The sequence below is a fragment of the Tigriopus californicus genome, chromosome 3 (assembly GCF_007210705.1).
Source record: "Tigriopus californicus strain San Diego chromosome 3, Tcal_SD_v2.1, whole genome shotgun sequence".
In the NCBI taxonomy this organism is placed as follows: domain Eukaryota; kingdom Metazoa; phylum Arthropoda; class Copepoda; order Harpacticoida; family Harpacticidae; genus Tigriopus; species Tigriopus californicus.
Window position 1 is genome coordinate 401,551 of NC_081442.1, and position 23,270 is coordinate 424,820.

General features: G+C 42.0%; 2 protein-coding genes and 1 long non-coding RNA gene across 5 annotated transcripts in view; 1 reads left to right on the forward strand and 2 right to left on the reverse strand.

Annotated features, from left to right (window-relative positions):
- Positions 1–810: 810 nt before the first annotated feature.
- Positions 811–12,685, reverse strand: LOC131877955 (sine oculis-binding protein homolog A-like). Of its 3 annotated transcripts, none has more exons than XM_059223812.1 (5): positions 12,552–12,685; positions 3,044–3,217; positions 2,192–2,441; positions 1,762–2,116; positions 811–1,692 (listed from the first exon to the last, which is right to left on the reverse strand). In XM_059223812.1, the coding sequence occupies exons 1-5, from the start codon at positions 12,655–12,657 to the stop codon at positions 928–930; spliced, it is 1,650 nt and encodes a 549-aa protein (XP_059079795.1). In that variant the 5' UTR covers positions 12,658–12,685; the 3' UTR covers positions 811–927. The 3 variants fall into 3 exon arrangements, with proteins under 3 accessions (XP_059079795.1, XP_059079794.1, XP_059079793.1); XM_059223811.1 differs by lacking the exon at positions 12,552–12,685 and adding an exon at positions 4,459–4,820 and having other exon boundaries at positions 2,192–2,438; XM_059223810.1 differs by lacking the exon at positions 12,552–12,685 and adding an exon at positions 4,459–4,819.
- A 3,162-nt stretch (positions 12,686–15,847) lies between these two features.
- The window catches only part of LOC131877960 (uncharacterized), a 7,725-nt gene continuing 302 nt past the window's right edge, over positions 15,848–23,270 (reverse strand). Inside the window, exons 2-3 of the long non-coding RNA XR_009372932.1 lie at positions 18,154–18,215; positions 15,848–15,896 (exon numbers count right to left, since the gene is read on the reverse strand). This is a non-coding gene — a long non-coding RNA (uncharacterized LOC131877960). The remainder of the gene's footprint in view (positions 15,897–18,153; positions 18,216–23,270) is intronic.
- LOC131877956 (serine proteinase stubble-like) overlaps positions 19,053–23,270 on the forward strand; it is a 5,689-nt gene continuing 1,471 nt past the window's right edge. Inside the window, exons 1-3 of the mRNA XM_059223813.1 lie at positions 19,053–20,053; positions 20,128–20,396; positions 22,671–22,897. Of these exons, the coding sequence (XP_059079796.1) occupies positions 19,089–20,053; positions 20,128–20,396; positions 22,671–22,897 (1,461 nt within the window). The 5' untranslated portion in view covers positions 19,053–19,088. The remainder of the gene's footprint in view (positions 20,054–20,127; positions 20,397–22,670; positions 22,898–23,270) is intronic.

The window sequence follows — 23,270 nt, forward strand, 5'->3', positions numbered from 1 at the left end:
GAGCAAATATCACGCAATTAGCCATGCCCGCATGCAACAATCAACACGAGCTTGTCCAGCACCAGTTATCTTCAAATACCTTTCACTTCTTTTGCTTGCTTCCCTCAATTTGTGGCCGCGTCAGAGAAGGTTTCTTCTTACAAACTGTTAAGTCGAATGATTTGTTTGCAAAGTTCAATTGTTAGATTAGCTTATCAAATTTTCTTTGTACAGAAGAAGGTGATCTAGCGGAGTAAACATTCAAGAGTACTTCCTATTCTTTGATTCCAAATGGAGGTGATGAATCGTACACTCTTAATCGTTGGTTTGTTGATAAAGACAAGTTTTTTCGTCAACCATTAACGGCACAGGTTAAACAGGTAACTTTAGAAGTTATTGATTGAAGATAAGAGCGTTAACGTTATGGTTAACAATGCCCACTCCTACTTGCTCTGTTTGATTTAGGATAATTGCCCTCATATCTGTTTTGTTTGGTGTTAGCATTAGGAGTGGTCAAGACCCATTATCGCAAAAATGTCCCATCTAATTAATAGTCATAGACTTCTGACAAAAACAATATGAAGTACGCCATGCTCTCGAACATTAACGTCTCTCCTGACCAAAACGATAATATAGGAATGCGTCTCCCTTAAAATGACCCGAACGTTTTTGACCATGGCAAAGGGGCAACCGCCACAATTTCTCAAAAACAAACCTTTTCAAGACATTATGATTGGCACATTACCAGTTGCATCTCTATGTAATTTGCATCCGGGAAAGTTTATCCATTCCTGAATTCAAACGTCAACTTGAGTTAAATCATTGTTGGACTTGAAAATCAAATGATATTTATCTACAATTAAAGTTTTCAACAGGCTCTGGTTAGTTTCGACACGTTGATAAAGTGCGTGCTCGAAACTGGGACTGGCTTTGGCGACTGACATTTCCTCAGTGTTTCTGCACGGATTTGTTGGTTGACGGGATATCCATCAACAAAGCTCGTCGGCGGGCGCGTCTGAGCTCGGTTGTGGTATCCATTGGTTCACTGGTCTCAGGTAGACTCCTATTTATTGGAGCACTGGTGGGTCTCGGGTCCGGTTCTTCTTCCTTCACCTCACACTTCACTTTCACCTCATGTTGATCAGATCGAGCGGTTTTCGCCACCCTGGTCGGGCTATTGGGTGAAATGGATGAGGGTCCCCAACAACCCGCTTGACTGGGAAATGGAATCGGAATTGGGATTGGAATCGGGATGGGAAAGGGTATAATACAGGGCAAAGGTAACATCAGGGTGGGTGGTGGAAGAAGGGACGACATTTGGGCTGGCAACGGGGGTCTGGGGCCATTTTGCAGCTGAGGACCAGAGGCCAAAGGCGGAGGCGGAAGCACGCTGCCCAAGGCACCCATGGGAAACATATTGGACCGTATATCCAGACCAGGTCTGGGTGGGTGGGCCATCAAGGGTGGTGGGGGCGGCACACTCCCTACCGTTGGTGAGGACTGCTGAGACTGGGCTTTAAGACTTGTTGTGTGATTGGTAGCCGGCTTTCGGATTCTTGTGGCTACGCCGGTGGGACTTTTGGTACGGGGTGCCAGGACTGGACTATGCATTCGTCTTCGGCTTTGCCGATGATCTCTCAATCCATTTGAGCTGGAAATAGGCCTTCCATCTATAGAACCGCTCTTTTGCTTTAAGAAGTGTTCGGATTTTACCTGAAATAGCCATAAGCTCAGTAAGTAGATATAAGTAGATTTAGGTCGATTACAACGAGTCTGATCTACCTTGACCATTGGCTTTTTCCGCGGGTGAATGCGGTCAGTGTTGAGTTCAAACGAGGGACTTGCACTTCGCTTTTGAGTCTTACTAGTCTCCGAGGAGTTCGATTGCTTGGTCGTTGCTGCTTCGCTCTTCAGGTTCAAGTTTAAGGCCAAGGCCTCGTTTTTGTTCTTGTCCTCGTTTCTCAGTTGCTCCGTGATCTGAGCGTGTTGGTGGGCCAACCATAATTCGGCCGATTTGGTGGCCACGGCATTCGATTGGCCACTCATGATCTTTTTGAGCGCTTCTGGTAAAAGTGCCAATTGAGCTCGAGCTTCTTGGCAAAACATGTTCATCTTGTACTGACCAAGGCATTGCTCACTGAAATGTGGGGAAATTCGGGTGTACAGACTACTAAAAATAAAAAAAAATATGGCTTACTGCAAACCATCTTACTCGCAAAAATTGAGTTGGTTATTCTTTTCTACCATGGAGATAGTCCTCATCCCACCGGATTCAGCTGCCAAAGGCGATTTTCGGCACCAATCACAGACCTTGCTCTTCTTGAAAGCAGCGCGGCGATATTGCGAAAAGCAGCGCTCCGTGCAAAACGATCTAACTTTCTGGTCCACTTCACTCCTCATTGTGAATTGGTTCGAATTGAGCTTGTTCCGACACCAATCACAACTTTGACTTCTAGAATCTTCTGCAATGAAAGGACAATCACAAATAAATGGTTTGTGTCAAACTGTCATAACGTCCTCATTTTTTTTCATTTAATATGGGGTCATTTTTGAGGTTGAATTAGATAACATCATTATTGACAAAAAGGGTCTTATCAAGCCCTTTTTGCGCTGCACACCATTTCATTTGCGAAACATATTAACGACAAAGGAAGAACATAAGGCATTTAAACTTTGACAACAATCGTTCTCATCAATTCATATTCTGATCGGCATAATTATCTCGGCGAACGGTCTGCAGAAGAGCGGTCCGTGATAATTCCTTTATTCCTTTTTCGTGTGGGTTGTCCTGCATGGGAACTTCTTTTCGTTATCTCTCCGGAGTTGCGAATCAGTGCGCATCATCAAGGCCTCTCTCAGAGTTCTTTTCGAGGAAAAATTCCTGATTTAGAGGATTTAAGCATTCCCACTCGGCCCCAACTCTCTGGATCTCATCCACTTTTGTCCCAACCTCTCTTCACTTTCATTTAATACCTCCATACTTCTCCAATACTCTACGTACATATACACACTCACGGTAAGGTGATATGAGTAGGACCAGCACTAAACAATAGCTCCCTCTTACCTATTTCCTCGTCTGATTGGTCACGATTCTGGTGATTTTGGCTCAAATCCGTGGGTTGGCTTCCAATTTCTCCTTCCACGTCCACCAATTGATCTTCTTCCAAAGCTTGGTCGTGCTCATCGCCCAAGTGGGTTTCCAACTCGCCAGAGCTCGAATTCGAACCCATTTCCTCATCTACAAACACACATAACGAGGCGGCATTCAATCCCAATTCCAAAGAAGAACCTTCGCTACCTTGAAGGCAAATGAGCAGAATTGTGGGAGGAGATGAGAAAGTTCAAGAAACCGAGACACGTTCGATAGGATGAACGGGGCAAATTGAACCGTTCCACTTTGGATTGGCTCAACGCCTCGCTCGCTGAGACTGCATTTTAAACACTAAAGTTGGCAGCGAGCTCCGAAAGTGACATAAAAGGGGATCAAATTTGACACCAGTTTTGCCATAACGCTTGTAAAGGAACACCTCTTTCCTCTGGTGCGTACTCTAGCAGGAAATACACACACAAAAAAAAAAACGATCTGCTTTGGAGGCGAATGAGAAAATGGCGAAAATCCAATGATGGCCCCACAAGGAAACAATAACAGACTGTCTCCGCAATGTCCTTCTGGCATTGGAACTCCAGATCACGATGGGCAAAGACATGAGTCAATGCACTTGACCACACTTGACTGTCTATGCCTATCGTCCCTTGAGACCCTTCGACCCATCATGGACTTGACTAATACGGGTGCACGTATTTAGAACGTCGGTTCGTTGTCCGGGTATTTTAAGAGGTCTCATGTTTGTATGCCAAGGAAAGATGATCGTCTTAGAACAACGACTCCTTGTGATATGAGAACACCCATTACATAAACGCGTCTCATCCACACTAATCGATCCCACAAAGCACTGCGCATTCCCCTTCCTTCGTGAACACAAAAATATATATTACGTCAATTCTAGTACTGTGTGGCACATTCTCTTTAAAAGCCTTGGGTCATGGGACAGATTTTGCTTTGCCGGAACGCTCCTATGGAGGACGGAATTCCGAGTGTGGAACAAGGAAATCCGATCCAAAGAGCCCGTATCATATTTCGAGGACTCAGGTTCTATCCTCAAACAATGACGAGTTGTCTGTTCAATTCGACTCCCGACTCCCGACCAGCGGCCATTTGGCATTGGCATGGCATTCTGGCAAGATACCAATCATCTATGCAGATAGAGCTTTAAGAATGCATGGCGATATCTCAAGACATGCATAGTTTTTAACAATTATAATAATAATATTACTTGCAACGACAAAACTGATATCTGTTCCCCCTGAATGTACGGTTGGCTTGCAATCTAAACGTCCATTTTTACGAAACCACAACCCCAATGAAACCCCCCTGACTCTGAGATTATGGGGATTTTGGCAATCAACTTTAGTACGCACCGATTTCGTTGGCCTCGTTGATCACGGTAGGTGGGATGATTTCTCTCAATTCATCACTAGTGGATCCAAGATCTTGTACAGAAACTCGGGGTTTGTCATCTTGACATGGAGATACCTCTCGACTTTGGCTTTTCCTCGAAGACAAGCTTGAAGCGGATGAGCAAGAGGGTGGAGAATGGGTGTCTAATTTGGATCGTGGGTCTTCATGTTGCTCTTGATTCTGCTTCAACCCTTTCCACTTTAAGATGGCTTTCATAGTCAAATTCTGTCCATGAAAAATGAATCTGCCGATAGATCCGCGCATCCACCACTACGGGTCTGTTCACTGATTGAATTCGCATTCGCAACTGAAGAATTTCGACTGATCGTCAAGATTCACCGGGGGGGAAAAAGAGTGTCGCGCCTTTCACGCCCAATGCCAAATTCTTTTGGCCCCGAAGAGCTAAACGACCAGACAACGTTGGCATTTCATCTGCCCTAACACATGGCAACAGTCCCGGAAAACCGTTCTAGACGCTAAGAATATGCCCAATGCTGCTTTTAAATGCCAAGGTTGAGACTTTAAGATCCAACGAAGACGCAGAAACAATAAGCATAAGAATGTGGGATATGTGTCAAATGCTAGAAACGAGTCCTAAGAGAAATTCGAATCCCGCGAGTCTTTTGACCTAAAGGCAGATTCCCAAGCCCTTCTATAAAGAACAATGAGTAAGGTCACCCCTTCACTTGTAGAGGAAGTAAGTAGCCTCATGAGAACAAGAACCCAAGACAGCCAAGATTTGAATCCGTTCCCTATTCTTCTCTTAATCAACTGTGTACAGCCTTTTTATGAAATGGTCATCACTTGTCTGGTCGTGTTGGAAGTCGAGACGATGGCGAGAACGAGAACTCTCCCGCTCGATCTTTCCGTCTCCTACAAACAGTACAAGTCGTAGTGTACGTAAGTACACTATGTGTACATTTACGAAGCCTTCGGCGTCAATGGAAGAAGGAGGGAGCCTCATGAGAACAAGAACCCAAGACAGCCAAGATTTGAATCCGTTCCCTATTCTTCTCTTAATCAACTGTGTACAGCCTTTTTATGAAATGGTTATCACTTGTCTGGTCGTGTTGGAAGTCGAGACGATGGCGAGAACGAGAACTCTCCCGCTCGATCTTTCCCTCTCCTACAAACAGTACAAGTCGTAGTGTACGTAAGTACACTATGTGTACATTTACGAAGCCTTCGGCGTCAATGGAAGAAGGAGGGAGCGGGCGGAACCTCATTCTGGTGGTCGCCTTCCCCACTAAAGTCCGTCCCACCGAGGTCCTCAGTCCATACCGCGATGGAAGCACGGACGGATGGAGGGATAGATGATGTTGTATGAACGGCGCCTTCGGGTGCCAAAGACGGGTCTTGTTCATCCGAGGATGTCGTATTACATGTCAGTCTTTACTTGTCGGCCAGGCAGGCCGTTGAAACAATATTCCTGGTTTCTGATGTCCCATTAGTTTGAACTAAGATATCACATGTACTGATATGGGATATCCTAAGGGACGACAACGAGACTCAAGGAGGAGGAGCAGGAGGAGCAGGATATAGAAGCATGGAAGCAGCACTAGCGTGGGGGAGGGGGGGGGCTACTTTTTCCTCCGACTCTTCCATCACAGAAATGAAGGAGGGACACTAAGTAAATGACGAACGAAGACGGACCACGTTATGCAGTGGCTCTAATCTTGTCTACCTGAATTCAAAGTCATCCACAACGATTGGATTTCAAGGAGATAAGAAACAAACCTCTGGTGGAGTCCTATGCCAATGTCTAATGTCCACCTAAAATTTATGTGCGTACCAACCAGTACCTTATGTGTTGGTTGGAGGGCTGCCGAAGACGGATGTTGGGTTGTTGGGTTGTTGGGTGGGTGACAATGTTCAAGTACGAGTTGAGCAGGCAGCTCGTTTTCTGATGGTGTTCGGCCATCAAGGGACTGATCATGTTGCTTTGAAGCGCTTAAAGTAACTTGAGAGTATTTTCGTCAAACGTGCAATTCGAACTCCACACCGCATTTTAAACTCCCGCTCTCACTCTCTTTCATTTTTCTCTCGCTCTTCCTTTCAAGCTCCATCCAGTTCACCAGAAAAACAAAATCTCCGTTTGGCCATCAACCATTTGACCTTCAGCGCCATAGGCAGTTTCTCTCTTCTCGCCCAATAATAGCATTCATTTTCATTTGAATGATAAGGCATATCATTCAGGCTTGCCGTGTGAAAGATGGGCGTTCTTGTATTAACGGCAATTCAGCTTATCTAATTCGAAGATTCAGACGCATGAAAAAATAAATCTAGCACCTATTTGGGACTGTATAGTATTCAAAGAAGGTACGAAAGATGTCGTTTTGTACGTTTTCAGGAGCTTAAGGTGCGTTTTGAGAGCACAATGAAATTTCTTTCTCGGGCTCCTTCATCGTTTAATGTACTTCCGTTTGATATTCGTAGAGAATACGTAGGCCTTATTGATCCGGTAACATATTTCAAGTCAAACTTAAACAGTTTTTAGAAGCATTCCAGTTCAACCCTATTTCAAGGACTAGTCTGATCCGTCAACTCTAAATCGTTGGGTGATCAAATATCATATGTATATAAAGATAAATAATATGCATCGGTTATTTTTATTTTGAAGTACTGGGATCCCATTTCCAATGGGGGCAAGTAGGTCCGCAAAAGTATGCAAAATATTGAGAGGCCGAGCATATTCAAGATATGGAGAGTTAAAGATTTGTGGCAAAAAGTGACTCTTAGTTTTTTCTGTCCTGTACTGAGATGAAATCAAATTCGCCAGCATTACAATCTACCAAGGATGACGTCGCCATACTTCTAGCCAGAGACAGTAAAGTGGGGGAAAGATAACTTTTATCGAAATGAACCGAATGCATTTTCCTTCAGTCAATTTAGGCTTTAGTTGACTCGGAAGGCGTTCACCAAATTTGACCCCAATCAAACGTCTGTGTCAAAAGCAACTCGCTCTTGAAACTCAGAACGACATGGGCACAAAATGACTGGCTTAGCACCACGTTGGTAAGATCCTACCAAAGTTGCGCTAGCTCATTCAATTTGTGCCCCTCCTAAATGCCTGGATTTTTTAAAGCTCTTACCTCGACGTTAGGGGCTTGGACGTTAACCGGCATGAAAATACAATCGCCAAAGTGGTGTGCGGATGCTCATTCTGGATGACGTCCAAGACTTAATTGAGAGGTACGAGCGTTTAAAAAACTAGCCACTGGTCTGAGTTTTAAATGCTCAGAACTTTTGACACAGACGTTCATTTGAAATCAAAGCAGACCAATGCTTTCTGAGTCTACAACTGGGTCAAAAATGTGAAACTATTGGTCTAGCAATAGTGGAACACTTCAAACTGGATGCAAAAACTGGATGTTTTTTTACCCTTCATGGTTTAGTAACGTTGGGTGATCATGGGATAAATATCCAAACCGTGTCTTTGGGATCTCTCCAAAAACAACCGCCATTTGGCATTGCTCGCGAACAGAACCATCTTGTTCCCTGTGATAATACAAGCTTCCTCAATGAAGTGCTTGTCCCCCGATTCTTCTATTGCCGCAAGCTCACCATGACAATGAACTTCATTCTGGTCTCACCACAATGGGACCGAATCTGGACTAACTCAATCGTTAGTTGTAATCAAATTTTGACAAAATGCTACCAGTCTATCTAAAGTAATGCCAACCTTGCATGATGGGAGAAGTAACGCTGCACAGTCCTTTTCTTTCTCCTCTCCTTCCTCTCGTTGCGGTCAAACAAACGGAGGACGACAAGAATACGCTCAAAGAAGCCTGACTTTAACAAGATATTTTTCGCTGAACAATTGAGTGCTGATCAATTTTAACACCTTAAATACATTATCAACCCTGCTGAGAGACCTTTCAAATCCTAAACGAGTATAACTACAAACACTTATGACATTCAAATAAGGATGAACAGTGTATATAATAAAATATTGTATATTTAATAAAATATTGTGTGCTTGTAGCATACCAGCGACTTTTCATTATCATCTTTTACCATTAAATTGTTCAACAAAACCTAATGGTAAGTTTAGAAAAAGTGATGCTTTGAAAGTTAGTCACCAAACACTTGTGAAACTGTTCTTTTCCTAGTCATATTTTGTTGGAAATGATGATTTCCAAAGTGTTGACGCGTTATCAATCATACAGTAAACAACCTACCATCAAATGATTACTTACATGTCACAAGTGTTCGAAATTTTACCCATAGCGAATTTGAAACGAATTTGAGAAGAGTTGGTGGTTTATTCATTGTATCATAGTACTTGGGCAATAAATTGTTCATGTAATAATCTCTTGATAAAATATGTCAACTTAGAGCGTATTCTCTCGTTTCTACGTTTGATTGTCCGCACCTAGACGATGTAGAGGGCGCTTCCTCCGCTCAATGAAAAGGACTAATACGGGAACGTTTAGGAAAGCTCTGGCAGGTTCGTTTGTTTGCTGGTACCAGGGTCAGGGATGAGTGATGCAAGTTTGGGGCTTCAAACACGTCTTTGAGAAGCTGACCCTTGTTTCACATTGCTATATGAGGAAAGGTCAGCTTCGTTAAAACCAGCTTGACACGTCAATATTGCAACACTGGCATTGGCAGGCAAGTGTGTTTGGTGGTACCGACGCTTGCCTAAAGGTCCGAATGGTGCACGAAAAGCTGATGCTTCAATGTCACTAATCTAGTTCTTAAGTGGATTTGAACGTATTTGATAAAACAAGTGCATATGTACATAGTATCTATCGGTTAACAAAACTTGAAATCATGCATTGACCAAAAATGGTTCACATGACCTTGACGAGGCTTAGGCAGGGTGGGCATTTCATTTTTGGACACTTTTGTCCACCCCTGTCCAAAAGTGTCCAAAAGTGTCCAAAAGTGTCCAAAAATAAGGGTGGACAAAAGTGGACAAAAGTGGACAAAAGTGTCCAAAAGTGTCCAAAAATACGAACCTTTAAAACTACAAATATAAAGAATATTCTATATGAAACCTATCCTCTACTTCAAAAATTGCTCATTGATGGTTCCAACAGCAAGATAAGTCTTTAAAACCTTTGCCATATACCTCTAACATACCCAAAAAAGGTATTTGAAAGACAGGTTCTTAACTCTTTTTTTCTTATGTTAGATTAGAAAGCAAGCAGGGAACAAAGTCTCCCTCTAGTAGAATGCAGCTGTTGCAAGTTCAAAACCTGAAATAGCTAAACATTATATTCTGGTTATCTGGCTTCATTTATTCAACATTATTAACTTTTTGCAAAAATGTTTTACTTAAAATCATCAGTCATTTGGGATTTCTTCTTAAAAAGTACTAATATTAAAAATTGAATTTCTTACGAATTGCTAAAATCTAATAATGACATATTTTCCTATACTTATGGTTTTGCTTCCATAAGTAAGTTAATTGAGACATTGTTAGGCATATTTTTAACTTTTAAAGATGCGCTTGATGTCAGGAAATGAGATTCCCAATGTTTCTTAAAGAAACATATATCTTAGTTTTTAGATGTATCATAAAAGTGTAATTCATGCACTCCTTATAAATATGTTATGTATGTTACAAAATATGAGAAGTATTATTGGATATTTGATATTCAGCTCCTAAGCTTTTTTAAATTATTTTCTTATCTTTGTTAAAATTACCCAGCCACCAATGCCCTGATTATAGTGTGGCTTTGACTTATTACATTCAAAATATATTAAAGATATTTGTTTTGACTTTATAAAGCTGGTTGTATCAAGATAACGAATTTCGTTAAGTGTATATCTTGGAAATTAAAAACGTTAGTGAAAAAGCTAGTTGTTACTTCATATTTATGTGTTTGAAGAAAGCTTAGATTTTATTGATTACTGATTCTATTTGCTGGTTCACATCTAGATTGGTAAAGAAATAACATGATTTAGGGTTTAAAAGTGTTTGCTTGTCAATCCCCTTTTGCACAATTGTACTTAATTTTGGACACATTCTGCCCACTTTTGTCCACTTTTGTCCACTTTTGTCCACTTTTGTCCACTTTTGGACACTTTTGGACACTTTTGTCCACTTGGTGTCCAAAAGTCACGCTAATTCTCAAAATTGCCCACCCTGGGCTTAGGTCAATCAGAAAGGCAATGGTTACCAAGTTTTCAAAACAGTCGGCAAGGGATCTTGAAAATAAGTGAAAAGACCAATATGGATTCAATTACATAAATCCGAAGTTTCAATTCGGTTTCGGAAGACCCCGCCTTACCTGCAAGAAGAGGCGAATGTACCAATGTTTTATGGATTTCTCCAATGGATTCCAGATGGTGACCCGAACGTGGCTTTTACTTGTAAACTGAACTATGAAGAATTCCGGGTTCAATCCATGTCCTGCTGACTAACATCTACTTAAGACTCAAATGTTTTGGTAAAGGTGCTTTTTAATTGGAGGAAGCAACAATGCACTCCGAAGATATTGCCAAAAAAACCGAACAGCCTTCAAGTCAAAACCATCAAGATGAAGGTGATGGTCTTCCAGAACCGCCTTCCATATGAACAATATCGTGGTTTGATGGAAATCGTCAAGATTTTTAACTATGTCAGTTACACCTACCTTCTCCAAGCAAATCTACAATAGACTCTCCCCATCACAAACCTTTAGCTTTTAATAACTCTTCTACGACTGGCACCTTTGCCAAAAAAAATGCCAATCAAACCATGTTGCCGTGTTGGCCATTCATTTTTTGCATAAATTTATAGAGCTATTTTTATTTTACTCTGGTCTCATATTTTGTTGTTGCAAGCCTAAGCAGATACTACCAGAATATCAGAATAGCCTGCTCCCAATGAAGCCAATCTCGAGGTTAGTAAAATTCTCAGCTTCAGCTCTAAAAATGAAACCTCAAGAAACGCTTATGTAGTAGTTCTGACCCCCGTTTGGTGGACTTCTAATACAAGGAACAAGGCACGAACGGTGAGATCGTATTTTCCAGGCGATGACAATCGTCCCGAACTCGAGAGCAAGGCATCATCGAACAGAAGAAAAAAAACGAATTGGGGCGCTAGCTAGCTTTTGGGTGCGAGCGAGAGAACGCACAAAACGAACGAACGTATTGCCTGATCTTTGATGTGGACTCAGATTACCCGGAGACCAGGATCACATGACGACTGATCTCTCAAAGTTATAGGCCGGACCCGACTGAGATCGACGATCATGATGAAATAATGTCCTGTTACGAGTTCACCCGCTTTGGTAAGAACTGTACCATGGTCGCCTTCCTTTTCGCCTCTCTCTTTGGTGGGACGCGAAATCTAAACCACGTCCTGAAAATCACAAACACACATACCAAAAAAAACCTTCGCGTATTATACCGTATGTGCTGAGGTGCGGGAGTGACCGACCCGAGGAGGCATGAAAATGTGTTGGGAAGAGTGCGGATTGGGGAGATTATTTCCTCATTTGTTCGCCTATTGTAGTCCTTGTAATCGTATCCGAGTATCGGGTATATACACAGTGTATTTGGGGGAAGAGAGGCAAGAATTTGGCTGGCCAAACCCGCCGTATTCTTCATGAGTGGAAAGTTGAGAGCCACGGCTTGATAATGAGGTGACATTCGAGTCCCTCCAACTCGATGATGGTTGGACAGAAGGAGACCTCGTTCAAGCACCGTCAACTACTCGTCTGTTTACACGCTCTTGGACTTTTTTAGTGGCGGCAGCCGCCGAAGGATCCCGATTTCCGAGGACTGCATCACGACATGCATTCCTTGGAAACCTTGGAATTTGCTTCTTTTCCCTGGTGCTCTTTAGAGGCCAGTTAGGAGATGTGGCTATCAAATGAAGTATGGCTCTTCTAGATTTACAAGCCCCGGCCGAGTGAGTCTCCATTCGCAAGGAAATCCAATGCCCATTTGAACAAAGGGCGGCGGAAAGAGGAGGAGGAATGAGCCAGCTCCGAGCCGTGCCTTTCTTACACATGGGGTTCTGTTAGTTGTTGCTGTTGTTGTTGGATGGCAAGCAGCTCACTTGAATTGACTGACTGACTGACTGACTGACTGACTGACTGACTGACTGACTGACGGACGTATTCGGTTGGGAGTGGGAAGGCGGCGGACGACCCGCCGAATGGGGAGAAGAAACCCAATCCCATCCTGCTTGCATTTGGCCTCTTCTCGCGATCCGCCATTGGAGATCATTGAGTCCGGCGTTGGATGGCAAGCAGCTCACTTGAATTGACTGACTGACTGACTGACTGACTGACTGACTGACTGACTGACTCACGGACGTATTCGGTTGGGAGTGGGAAGGCGGCGGACGACCCGCCGAATGGGGAGAAGAAACCCAATCCCATCCTGCTTGCATTTGGCCTCTTCTCGCGATCCGCCATTGGAGATCATTGAGTCCGGCGATGGATGAGGCGGTGGCTTGAAGCCAGTAGCACTTAGAATGTGATTCTTTCCTTGACAGACTTCTCAAAGGCTGGATAAGAAATCATTTAAGTATAGGTTGCTCATTGAAGCCCGCTTTTGGCTTTGTTTGTTAATAAACAGAGCTAATAAACTAGAGGATAGGATAAAGTGAGATGTCCTTAAAACAAAATGTTCAACGAGTTTGATGTCTTTAGCTTTTTTATCACTTGGCTTTGAATACTTTGTCTGCGGTTCTTTGCCACTCTGAACACAATTTAATTATGCTTGTACCATGTGATGGTTTGCGGAAATCAAATAGTAAGAAAAGAAAAGAAACAGACAAAAAGACAGAGAACAAAGACAGTTTGTGGCCAGAATTTCTACTTTCAGGAAGCTTAATCCATCGGAAATCTAACATAAACCCTAACCTAAGAAGGGTCTAAATGAACTCTGTATCCCACAAGGCTCAGTATCTGCCCTAGCTGACAGTGATCCCAGTCCAGCTTGTTTCGTCATCCCTGATCCGTCACCCACCCAACAGTTGTGAAGTAGTGGACTAGTGGTGGAGCCAGCAGCAACGGCTTGGATTTATGGCAATGATGAGATTGAAATCAGAGTCGGTTTTTTGAAATTAAAGAATGGGTTGGGCGAACCGCCGAGAGACGGGCACACTGACTGGGGAACTACGAGTATCAGGCATGGCCATATTACATGGAAGCACATGTAATTCAAGATGGTCCTGGGATTCCTCTTTGTGCATTTATCAAGCCAAGATGTCAACACGCACAAAGGCACCCACCAACATGTGGAGACGAAACTGGCCTATGAATAAACGGTGAACACGAGGGTCTACGTGCTTGGAACGAGTCTCTTCCATGGTTTCCCCCACGTTAAAACCAAATTTCGTCGATTCTCGCTTGCCCTTGGAACTTGAAGAGGTTAAATTGACACTGCACCCGAAATCGGAAACGTGGAACCAATCCAAATCGGTTTCAACGTTTTGAAAAAAAGGGCTTAATACGCCTAGCCTCAATGTCGATCAAGTCTCCGAAACAAGTTTGTTCCTCTCCATCATCGCCATTAATTTCTAGAAAATTGGGACAAATTATTCGTCCCGGTAAAACGAGCCATGCCCATGCTCAAGCAGAACTGTCTCAATGGAGTGTTAATTTTGCAGAAGGCTTAAGTTATGTTTTGACAAGGTATCAAGTGTCTCATTTTCAAGACGTCTTGTGTTTTCTCATGGTGACATTGAAGGCCAAGTGTGGGTGAGCATTTCGTGGGGGTCTAGGATGGTCCTTGGAACAGAGTCCACTTTGTCTGCTTTTTCTTCTTCTCCTCATGCATATTATCGGTGTGTACTGCGCGCCAAGTTTGAGATGCAAAGTATTCCTCGACGGACAACGAGGACGAAGCCTAATGCGGTAAATATGTTACTACTAGAACAACGGCGACTAAGTGCGGAGTGCAGGGATCGAGTGTCTGAAATTCATCCTTTCGTTTTTCAAAGCCCATCGCACTGAACATGTTTTCTCATGGTTCCCAATGGGTTTGCCCCCAGTATTTATATAAACTAATTAGGTTGAACAGGGTGGCCAAAAGCTCCCAGGAAATGTTCTATCAGTAGCTTCAGCATCTCAATGTGTGAAGGAAAAGGAAGATGGAAAATGTGCGTCAGAAATATTACAGTGTGTTGCCATCCATTTTTTCCCCGAGTCACAACGGGGTGTTTATTTCATGAGCATCGTTAAGTTTGAAACGTTGAAATCTGATCTGACGCGGCTGGATGAGTTCTGAGGAGAGCAGAAATTGGATTCCTTCTCTCAAAATGAAAGAGGCCAAGCAACTGAACAGGGCTGCCATTGCTGTCCACAACGAATTACAAGTTGATGCTATGACACATTTAAATATCAAATCACAAAAAGTGAAGAGTTTTTCTAAATCATCCCTTTGTAGATTTCCTCTGTCAGCTCAACATTTGACCAAGATGTGGGATGAGAGCTTGTTTGGAAATGCAGAATATTTCAACTTAGGCAATGCCCAGTATGTCAGCCCACAAGTGACAAGTACTGACACGCAAGAATGAATTAATAGGCCAAGAACTTATCTTGTGTGCAAAATTGATTTGCTTGCCACACTCCGCGTCCAAAGTAAGCGCAAGGCATTTTTTGGCGCGTTTGTTCATTCGTTCGTTGGTAAGATCGTTCGTTAACCAACTATCACTCTCCTTATAGTGAATGGGAGTCAATTTTCTATTTGTAAAGGCATATAAAAGCTCACCTAGAGAACACACGAATGCCTGTCAGAACAGGATCAAGTTTCCAGAACTGTGATGAAATCGAATCTGAGCTCGGGGAATTTTTCCCTCCCGCCGCCATTACATAAGCCTTCTGGGAGAGCCTCTAAAACTTGGGCGACTATTTCTCTCACGCTCACCAATGCTCGCGGATACTGTCTCCAAAGAGGGCTGAAAAGAACGTATTTACACTTACATCGACACGTATATGCATCGGTATTCCCAATGAATGATTGTCCTCAACTCGGTGCTCTCTGGCTCCATTGCCGTAGGGTTTAGAAACTGAAGCTCATTTTACACTTGAGTCATTATTCCCTTGATCAAAGAGATGGAAAAGCGTCAAATTTCTCTCTCTCCTCATGGCCCAATCAGCCCAGTGCAAGGTCTGGCCTCCAGGGAACGGTCTCGCCTTCTCCACGGGTCGCCTTTCATGGTTGGAAAAGGAAACGAGCTTAGGTTTCCCCACTAAAGAACAACATGCAAGAACAGAAAACAGAGTCGTAGACGCACTGAAAAATAACCAAGATGCCGGAAAAGGTAAAAAAAAAATGGCTCGATCGGTGGCTTTTTTCAACAATACACACCTTCAGATGATCAGATCGGATTTTAGTTTGAGTCAGAGAAACTGTTGAACAGAAGGAAGAATTAAGCCCAGGAACTAACGTAATATTATGCCGTATCCGTTTTGAAGCCTGACTGGTTTTAACTTCAAACAAGAAACTGTAAGTAAATAACTGTAATTAATTATATGCTTTGGTCAGGTAATTGGCCCAGTGCTCTATATAAGGGCCCTAAATTGGCCTATTCCAACAGTGAATTACAGATTAATTTTGCAACCATAAAACCAAAAGCCACAATTTTTCTTATTAAATGAATAGGAATTTTGGCAATAAATCGCTTCCTTGAATTTCTGAAGAATATTTCGCACCTTGTTGGGAAACTTGGAATTATCACCTAATTGAACGATTAGGGAGCACAAGAAACAAACCCTTTTTTTGACGATATTTTTTGTTGCTATGAATTTGCGTTGTTAGAGGATTTAACTCTTGTAATAATCATTTCATTTTTTTGCTTCTGTTTTTTCACGTGGTTTTGTAACCGCTGCAGGGAATGTAATCCCCAGTACTATTAAAATGAAAGGTTATAATTCCTCTACTTATTACCTTTCAATATTTATATGATAATTGGTCCACCAACGAATTTAAATTGGCAGACCGAGCTAGTCCTTGAATGTAGGGTTGATCTGGAATGCTATCTAAAAATTGGTCCAAGTCTGACTTGAAAGATGCTACCGGATCAACCAGGCCTACGTATTCCCTACGAGTATTAGAGGGAAGCAAATTAAACAATGAAGGAGCCCGAGAAAGAAAAGATGTGGACTTCATTGTTCGAACTAGCCTGCATTCTCGAGGGCTTGAAGGTGCTCTCAAAACGTATATTAAGCCTCTACGGTCACAAGAAATGACCGTACATCTTGGGATGTGACAAAGCTCATGAATGCCTATAAAGACGTACAGTATCAGATACCTTTCGTACCTTCTCTGAACACTGTACAGTCCCAACTTTTTTAGCTTCTCCCAATATCAGAGCTCTCTCAATCCTGTGATGTTCCTAGTGAAACATCTTTGGACTTGCTCGACCTTTTGCAAACCTGCTGAACACATTGGAGCCCAACTGGGTGAAGGATATTCAAGATGTGGCTGAACAATCGACTTGTACAGAGTTAGCATCGTGATGCTATCTTTGGACTTAAACGTGCGATATATCCAAACACATATTTCAAGGGCTTTACCCACATTCAACTGGATATGCTCATCAAACTTTCCATTATTTTGGAGAACTAGGCCTAAATCATTCATTGATGAGACGTGCTCAATATCTTTACCTCCAATATCTACGAGTGGAGTATACAAAGGAGTTGACCCGAAGAAAGTCATTGACCGCAATTTCATTCCGTTCAGGGCCATATTACTCTCAGTTACCCAAGAGTAGATTCTTTCTAGGTCCTTTGTAAGGCTAGTGGAATCTTGGCCATTCCTACCAGAAACTAACTTTGTATCGTCAGCATAAGAAGAAAGACTGGCAGTAATACTAAGCTTTTTCAAGCGGGGCAATGAATATCATAAACAGGAGGGACCCTAAGATGGCGCACTGGGGAACACCTGACTTGACATCATGTATGTCACTAATCGACACTTTAACCTTAACAACTTGCTTCTTGTAATGATTGAAGCTTCTTATCCGATTGAGAACTTTGCCTTGGATCCCAATGTCATGAAGTCTATTCAACAAAAGGTCATGATCAACTTTATCAATAGCCTTGCCAAAATTAAGATAGACAACGTCTACTGACTCGCGTCTATTCAGTCCCTCAATGACCTGCTCTATATGTTCAATCAGTTGGATAACCGTGCTAAAATGTGCTCGGAACCCATGCTGGCTAGGAGGAAGGACTTCATTGACCTCAAGATATTCAACAAGTTTAGACTTCATGATCTTCTCATTCACCTTCGCTATATACGAAGTGAGAGAAATCGGCCTTTAGTTATTGGGGAGCGACTTATCTTCCCTTTAAAAATTGAAACAACGTGAGTCAACTTTAGTGAAGATGAAAACCTGCCCTGATCCAAAATGCTACGCATCAAGTTCGAGAAAATCGGAGCAAGAACTAGTGTGCATCTCATAAGAAACTGAGAGGTCACACCATCAGGACTAGGATTTAGCCGATTGGTTGGACCATTTATGAGCCAAAATGATATTGTTTCATCGAAACAAATTGAAATAAAAGAGCCTCTAATCATTGCTAAAAGGGGCAAAAAATGCAAACGAAAGTACATAATACGCCAATATTTGTTGTTCTTTTTTTACCTTTTTTTAAAATGGAATCATGGACAAGACGACGAAAGAGTAAAAGTGCAAAGGGCTACATTTACTTCTTCACAAAGAACCTAAATTTATAGGATGGTTTATGCCTTACCCGTAGTGTGCCAGGTAGACAAAGCAATAGCAACATCTTCTACTTGAAGTTTTGACCATGTACTGGAAAACAAGAAAGAAAATCTACAAACACAAAATTCAAAATGTCTTTAAAGTAAGACTCGGAGACACACAAAAAAATGACAGGACATTTGAATGCGTGATTTCTTTGCCCTCGTACTGTATGTGCTCCACCCTTGTAGTTATCCCTTTCCCATATCAGTATATAACCATTTGATCATCACTAACCACTCTAAAAACTTTGGCAAGCCAGCCCTCCAAAGTTGTCGAAATGTCAATCAAAATTCCCCACCCACCAACATAACATTACTCATCAGCATCATCACTTGAAGAGAAATTTGAGCCTTTCATTGATGATGATAATGATGTGTTAAGATTGGGAAAGAAATCATTGCGGATTCAAATCAGGCCAGAAACGATGACGACGGCTTTGAGACCGAGGGTGTGGGATCACATTTCAACCTCATTGGAGAGAAGGCACAAGAGAGGGAAAAGTGCGGATCAAATGTCTGACTTCCTCGCTTCATTACCGAAATGTCCGATTTTCACTTCTGCCCAAACCCACAATACACGTGCACGCTACACTAGAATGCAGTGAGTGAGTGCGTGAGTGAGTGCACTCTGCTCCCTTGAAATACGATGATTTGTGTAGGCTTTCAAATAGAAAATTTAGGAAACCCGGAGCGCTCATTAAATGAGGTCACCACCGAGAAAAATATTGCTGTCGTCTTACTAGAGATGGAGAGAGACATTGGGGTAAACCCAGATTGGCAAAGAACCGGATTTCAATGCCAAGTCTCTTTTATGAAAACAAGCCTTGTCTGAGGAGGAGTTAGCAGTTGCTGCTGTACCGTACATCCAAGTCTCTTTTATGAAAACAAGCCTTGTCTGAGGAGGAGTTAGCAGTTGCTAAATATGACTTCGGTCAAGCTCATGAGTTGTATCATATTAGGTCTTCTGGTCTTATGCCCTGGCGCTAGGAGTGCCCAAGGTTCCAACATCTTCTCATCAGAACGATTTGGAAGCTATGGCGGTCAATCCCAAGCTTCCCAGACCACGACGTACACCAAGGACGTGGAGTCTCTCACTTCCGAGCTGCTTTTAGTTCCATCCGTCAACATTTGCGGTGGCGACCAAAAGCCCACCGTATATAAGGAAGAGCCGCTCCAAAGTGACGCTCCCTATGATGAGAAGGTGAAAAAGATCAAAGTGATCAAAGACGATACGCTCAAGGAGACTTGTGACTTTTATACACAATCTCACGGATACGAATGTGTACCCTACTACCAATGTGATATCGATGGCACAATCTTGACTGATGGAGCGGGCCTCATCGATATTCGCTTTGGTGGGATCGGCGACGATGAAGAGCCTTTGGTGACTTTAGATGCGTCAGACAAGAAATGTCCCCAATCCTTGGATGTATGTTGCAAAGATCCCAACTGGATTCCGCCCAATCCTCCGACCACTACTTCAACAACCACCACCTCTACAACAACAATAACAACAACTACTACTACTACTACTACTACCACCACAATCAGACAATATCCAGAGCCGCTTATTGACACTACGACTTCAACCACCACCACCACAACAACAACGACCACGACCACTACGACCACTACGACCACAACGACAACTACCACAACAACAGCTCCACGGCCCTATGTGCCAAAATGCGGTCGTCACAATGAATACGGTCTAGGGGTCCGTATTTCGGGGTACAGTGAAGGTGAATCCCAGTTTGGAGAATGGCCTCACATGTGCGCAATCCTCAGCATCAAAGACATCGGAGGATCGAAAATCAACATGTACGAGTGTGGAGGGTCTCTAATTGCACCAGGAGTCGTTCTGACCGCGGCTCATTGTTCCAAAAAGTAAGGCCATTTGTCTCGAATTGAAGGATAACCAGTCAGTGTGCCACTTATTGATTATCCATTGCCAAACCCAGATTGACCGAGGGACGCGCCAAGGTTCGCTGTGGTGAATGGGACACGCAAACTCAGAATGAGCCTCAAGCTCACCAAGATCGTTTGGTGACCACCATCGTCTCTCATCCGGAGTTCAATCCCAGATCGTTGGCCCAAGATTATTCGCTTTTGTTTGTGGACGAGGACTTTGAGTTGGCCAAGCACGTGGACACCGTGTGTTTGCCCAACCCAGGAGACAACTACGATGATGAACGTTGCTGGGTCACTGGCTGGGGCAAGGACAAATTCGGTAAGTTCATGAAGGCCTGTTTTTGATCCATGTTTGTTCAAAGAAAACGACAACATAAAAAACAAACGAGCATGTGACAAGAAAAAGTCAAAAGGAGGTCCTTAAAACATTCGCAAGTGACTTACAGATTTTTGTTCAAGAGGAAAAGAAAATGTGATTGAAATTTAATTGAAGGGAATTAAATTAGAATTGAAAAGTGTTCGTTATTGAACAAGTTTGAAAATCAAGTATTGATAATTAATTACCCATGTATATAATAAATGTATTTGTAATCAATCAAACTTCAAACTCATGTATTCGTAATTTTAATCAATTACATTTATGAGGTAACTGACACAGGGCAGCTTATAAGTAAAATTGACAGACAAGACAAACCATTTTAAACATCGATCAAGTGTTTCAAATGACATAGAAAATTTATACTTGACTTCTTTCAATAACAACTGTCTGATGATGTCACAGTATATTCATAAGATATTATAGACTTAGTCACGGACTTCTAAAGATATAGACTACAAACGGAAGAAAAAATATCCTATCTCCTAAACCGCTCATCTTATTCCAAATAAGTACTTTATACGACCACAAGATCTTGTTGAATAGATGAACTCAGCCAAGTTTGAGCCCAAACCTATGCTTAGGGAACTCAGGAGATATGTTCAAAGTTATGTAGTAAACACTACATAAAATTTGAATTTTCGGCCTGCTCTTGGTCAGCTACATAAGCTTTTGACAACAAAACTTTGAAGCGATCGACTTTGCATGTAAATGATATAAAATTGACCTACCATTAATTGAAGAGATCTGCGTTTCTTATTTTATTCCTTTAATTCGAAAAGTGGCTCAGAGTGGCTACGACCAAGTGCAAGCCGATTTGCCGGGACGTCGTTCGCAGTCCATATTTCTAGAAGTCCGTGACTTAGTGAAGGCAACTTCTCTCACACACCGCCACATATACTGTGCATACATATTACTAGAAGATCACCAGGCACTCCTATCTAAACGATCCAATTCCAATTTCTACTCATATGTTATCGCATATATTTATGTAATATAAGTGCCGCGGACCAGCACTTTGGAATATCAATACCCTGGCACTCTAAGTAATTAACAGATAACATGATTTATAATATGCAGTTTGAGGTGCAAAAGGACATTGTTAAATGCCATTTGAATTGGGGTTGCCATGGCCAACAATGGCAGCACGTGTTGTTGGATCATCTCTGAGCGCTAATGAAGCATTTTACATCGTTGTATGTATCCGTAAAAAGAATTATTCCTTTCACAATTTTTGATGAATGTGGCGTATCAAACCATTTAAAAATGTAAATTGAAAAAAAACTCAAAAAAATCATTATTATGTCGTTAATTTTACTTTTTTGCAATTACAATGGCATCTTTAAGTCCTGCAAGCCGTTTTTTTTTAATCGGTAAGTTTAGTTGTATCGTTTTTAACATCTTGATGCATTGAAAATGGAGGTGATCTCTTTGCAATGCTTTAGGACACTATTGCTCACATTTTCACATGCTGTTTTAAGGATTGTAAACTTTTCATGCCCTGTTTTTGCCAAGACAATAATAACTACATATTTATATTACAATAGCGCTCGTTTGTTTATTTGTTGCTTACAAATCTTACAAGGCTCCAAGGACTCCTTTTACAGTACGATACGACGTTGTCGAATCTGGGCCGATTTTAGTTGAGGATATTTCAGCCCCTTTTAGTAGCAAAAAATGGTCGACATACTATTACATGGTGTAAAAAAGACAAGTATGACGATTTGTTTGTGGATTTATTGATTTTTATCTGATTTAAAAGGACCCTGATATTTTCAATCAGAGGAATTTTGAAACCATGATAATAATAATGATGATGATGACTTATCTATTTCTGGTCGCAAGAACACAACATATACAGTTTGGCTTTACATGGATTCCTATTGATGCTAAGTTGCAGATCACGAAAAACTATTTATCACACTTTTTTGTTGTCTTTTTAAGATCACGCCGTCCATAATTGATAGTAGATCCCAAGTCTTGATATGATTTTTAACTTTCTAAATTGCTTTCTTGTTCCCAATGTGCATAAGAAGTTTTTTCTCAATTTACTGTCCACTGCCACTTGCTTCCATTAGGTAAATTAAAGCTACCTCCAAAGAGTATTGACAAAAAGTGTGAGTACTCTAGCTCTAGCCGTGTCCACTGCTCCAATTTAAGCCCCCCTTTACAGTATAACCTTGGAAACATATTGCTATTTCTATCAATCTTCTTTAGGGAAAGCCGGCTCCTACCAGGTGATTCTGAAAGAGATTGATCTCCCCATGATGAATCACACCCATTGTGAATGGAGTTTTAGGCACAATAGTCGTTTGCCCATGCGGTTTCGTCTCCACTCATCTTTCGTCTGCGCGGGAGGGGAGGCCGGAAAAGACGCTTGCCGGGGGGATGGGGGCGGGCCCTTGGTTTGCCCTTTGAAAGAGGATCCCACCAGAGTGGCGCAAGTAAGTTTGGGAGTTAGGGGCTGGCTTTGAAAATATTGTCGTTCGGGTCACTGCATGCATATGCCGTTCATAGAATACTCAATTTATACATAAATTGCACTTAAGGCATTTCATCGATAAAGTGCAAGTAAACTAAGAAGCTGATATATTTGAAAATGGCCAAGGTTAATGCAAAAACAATACACAAGATTTCTTTGTCAAGACCAAGAGAGCATGTCAGTCTAAAAAGTGAATGCCCCTAAAATGTTAGAAAAGCGATTGGCGAATGATATTAAATTAAGGCAATCAAGTACGTACAAATGCCAAAAATCGGCACTTGAATGTTTATCTTAAATGAGCATAATGTAGCCCATACACACAGTCAAGATAAAAT

Coding starts and splice junctions, on each gene's coding strand:
- LOC131877955 (XM_059223810.1), bottom strand. CDS start 4,762: ATGCGCGGATCTATCGGCAGATTCATTTTTCATGGACAGAATTTGACT. Junction 2,442..3,043: donor CCAATCAGACGAGGAAATAG/GTAAGAGGGAGC, acceptor CTTTCATTGCAG/AAGATTCTAGAAGTCAAAGT. Junction 2,117..2,191: donor AACCAACTCAATTTTTGCGA/GTAAGATGGTTT, acceptor CCCACATTTCAG/TGAGCAATGCCTTGGTCAGT.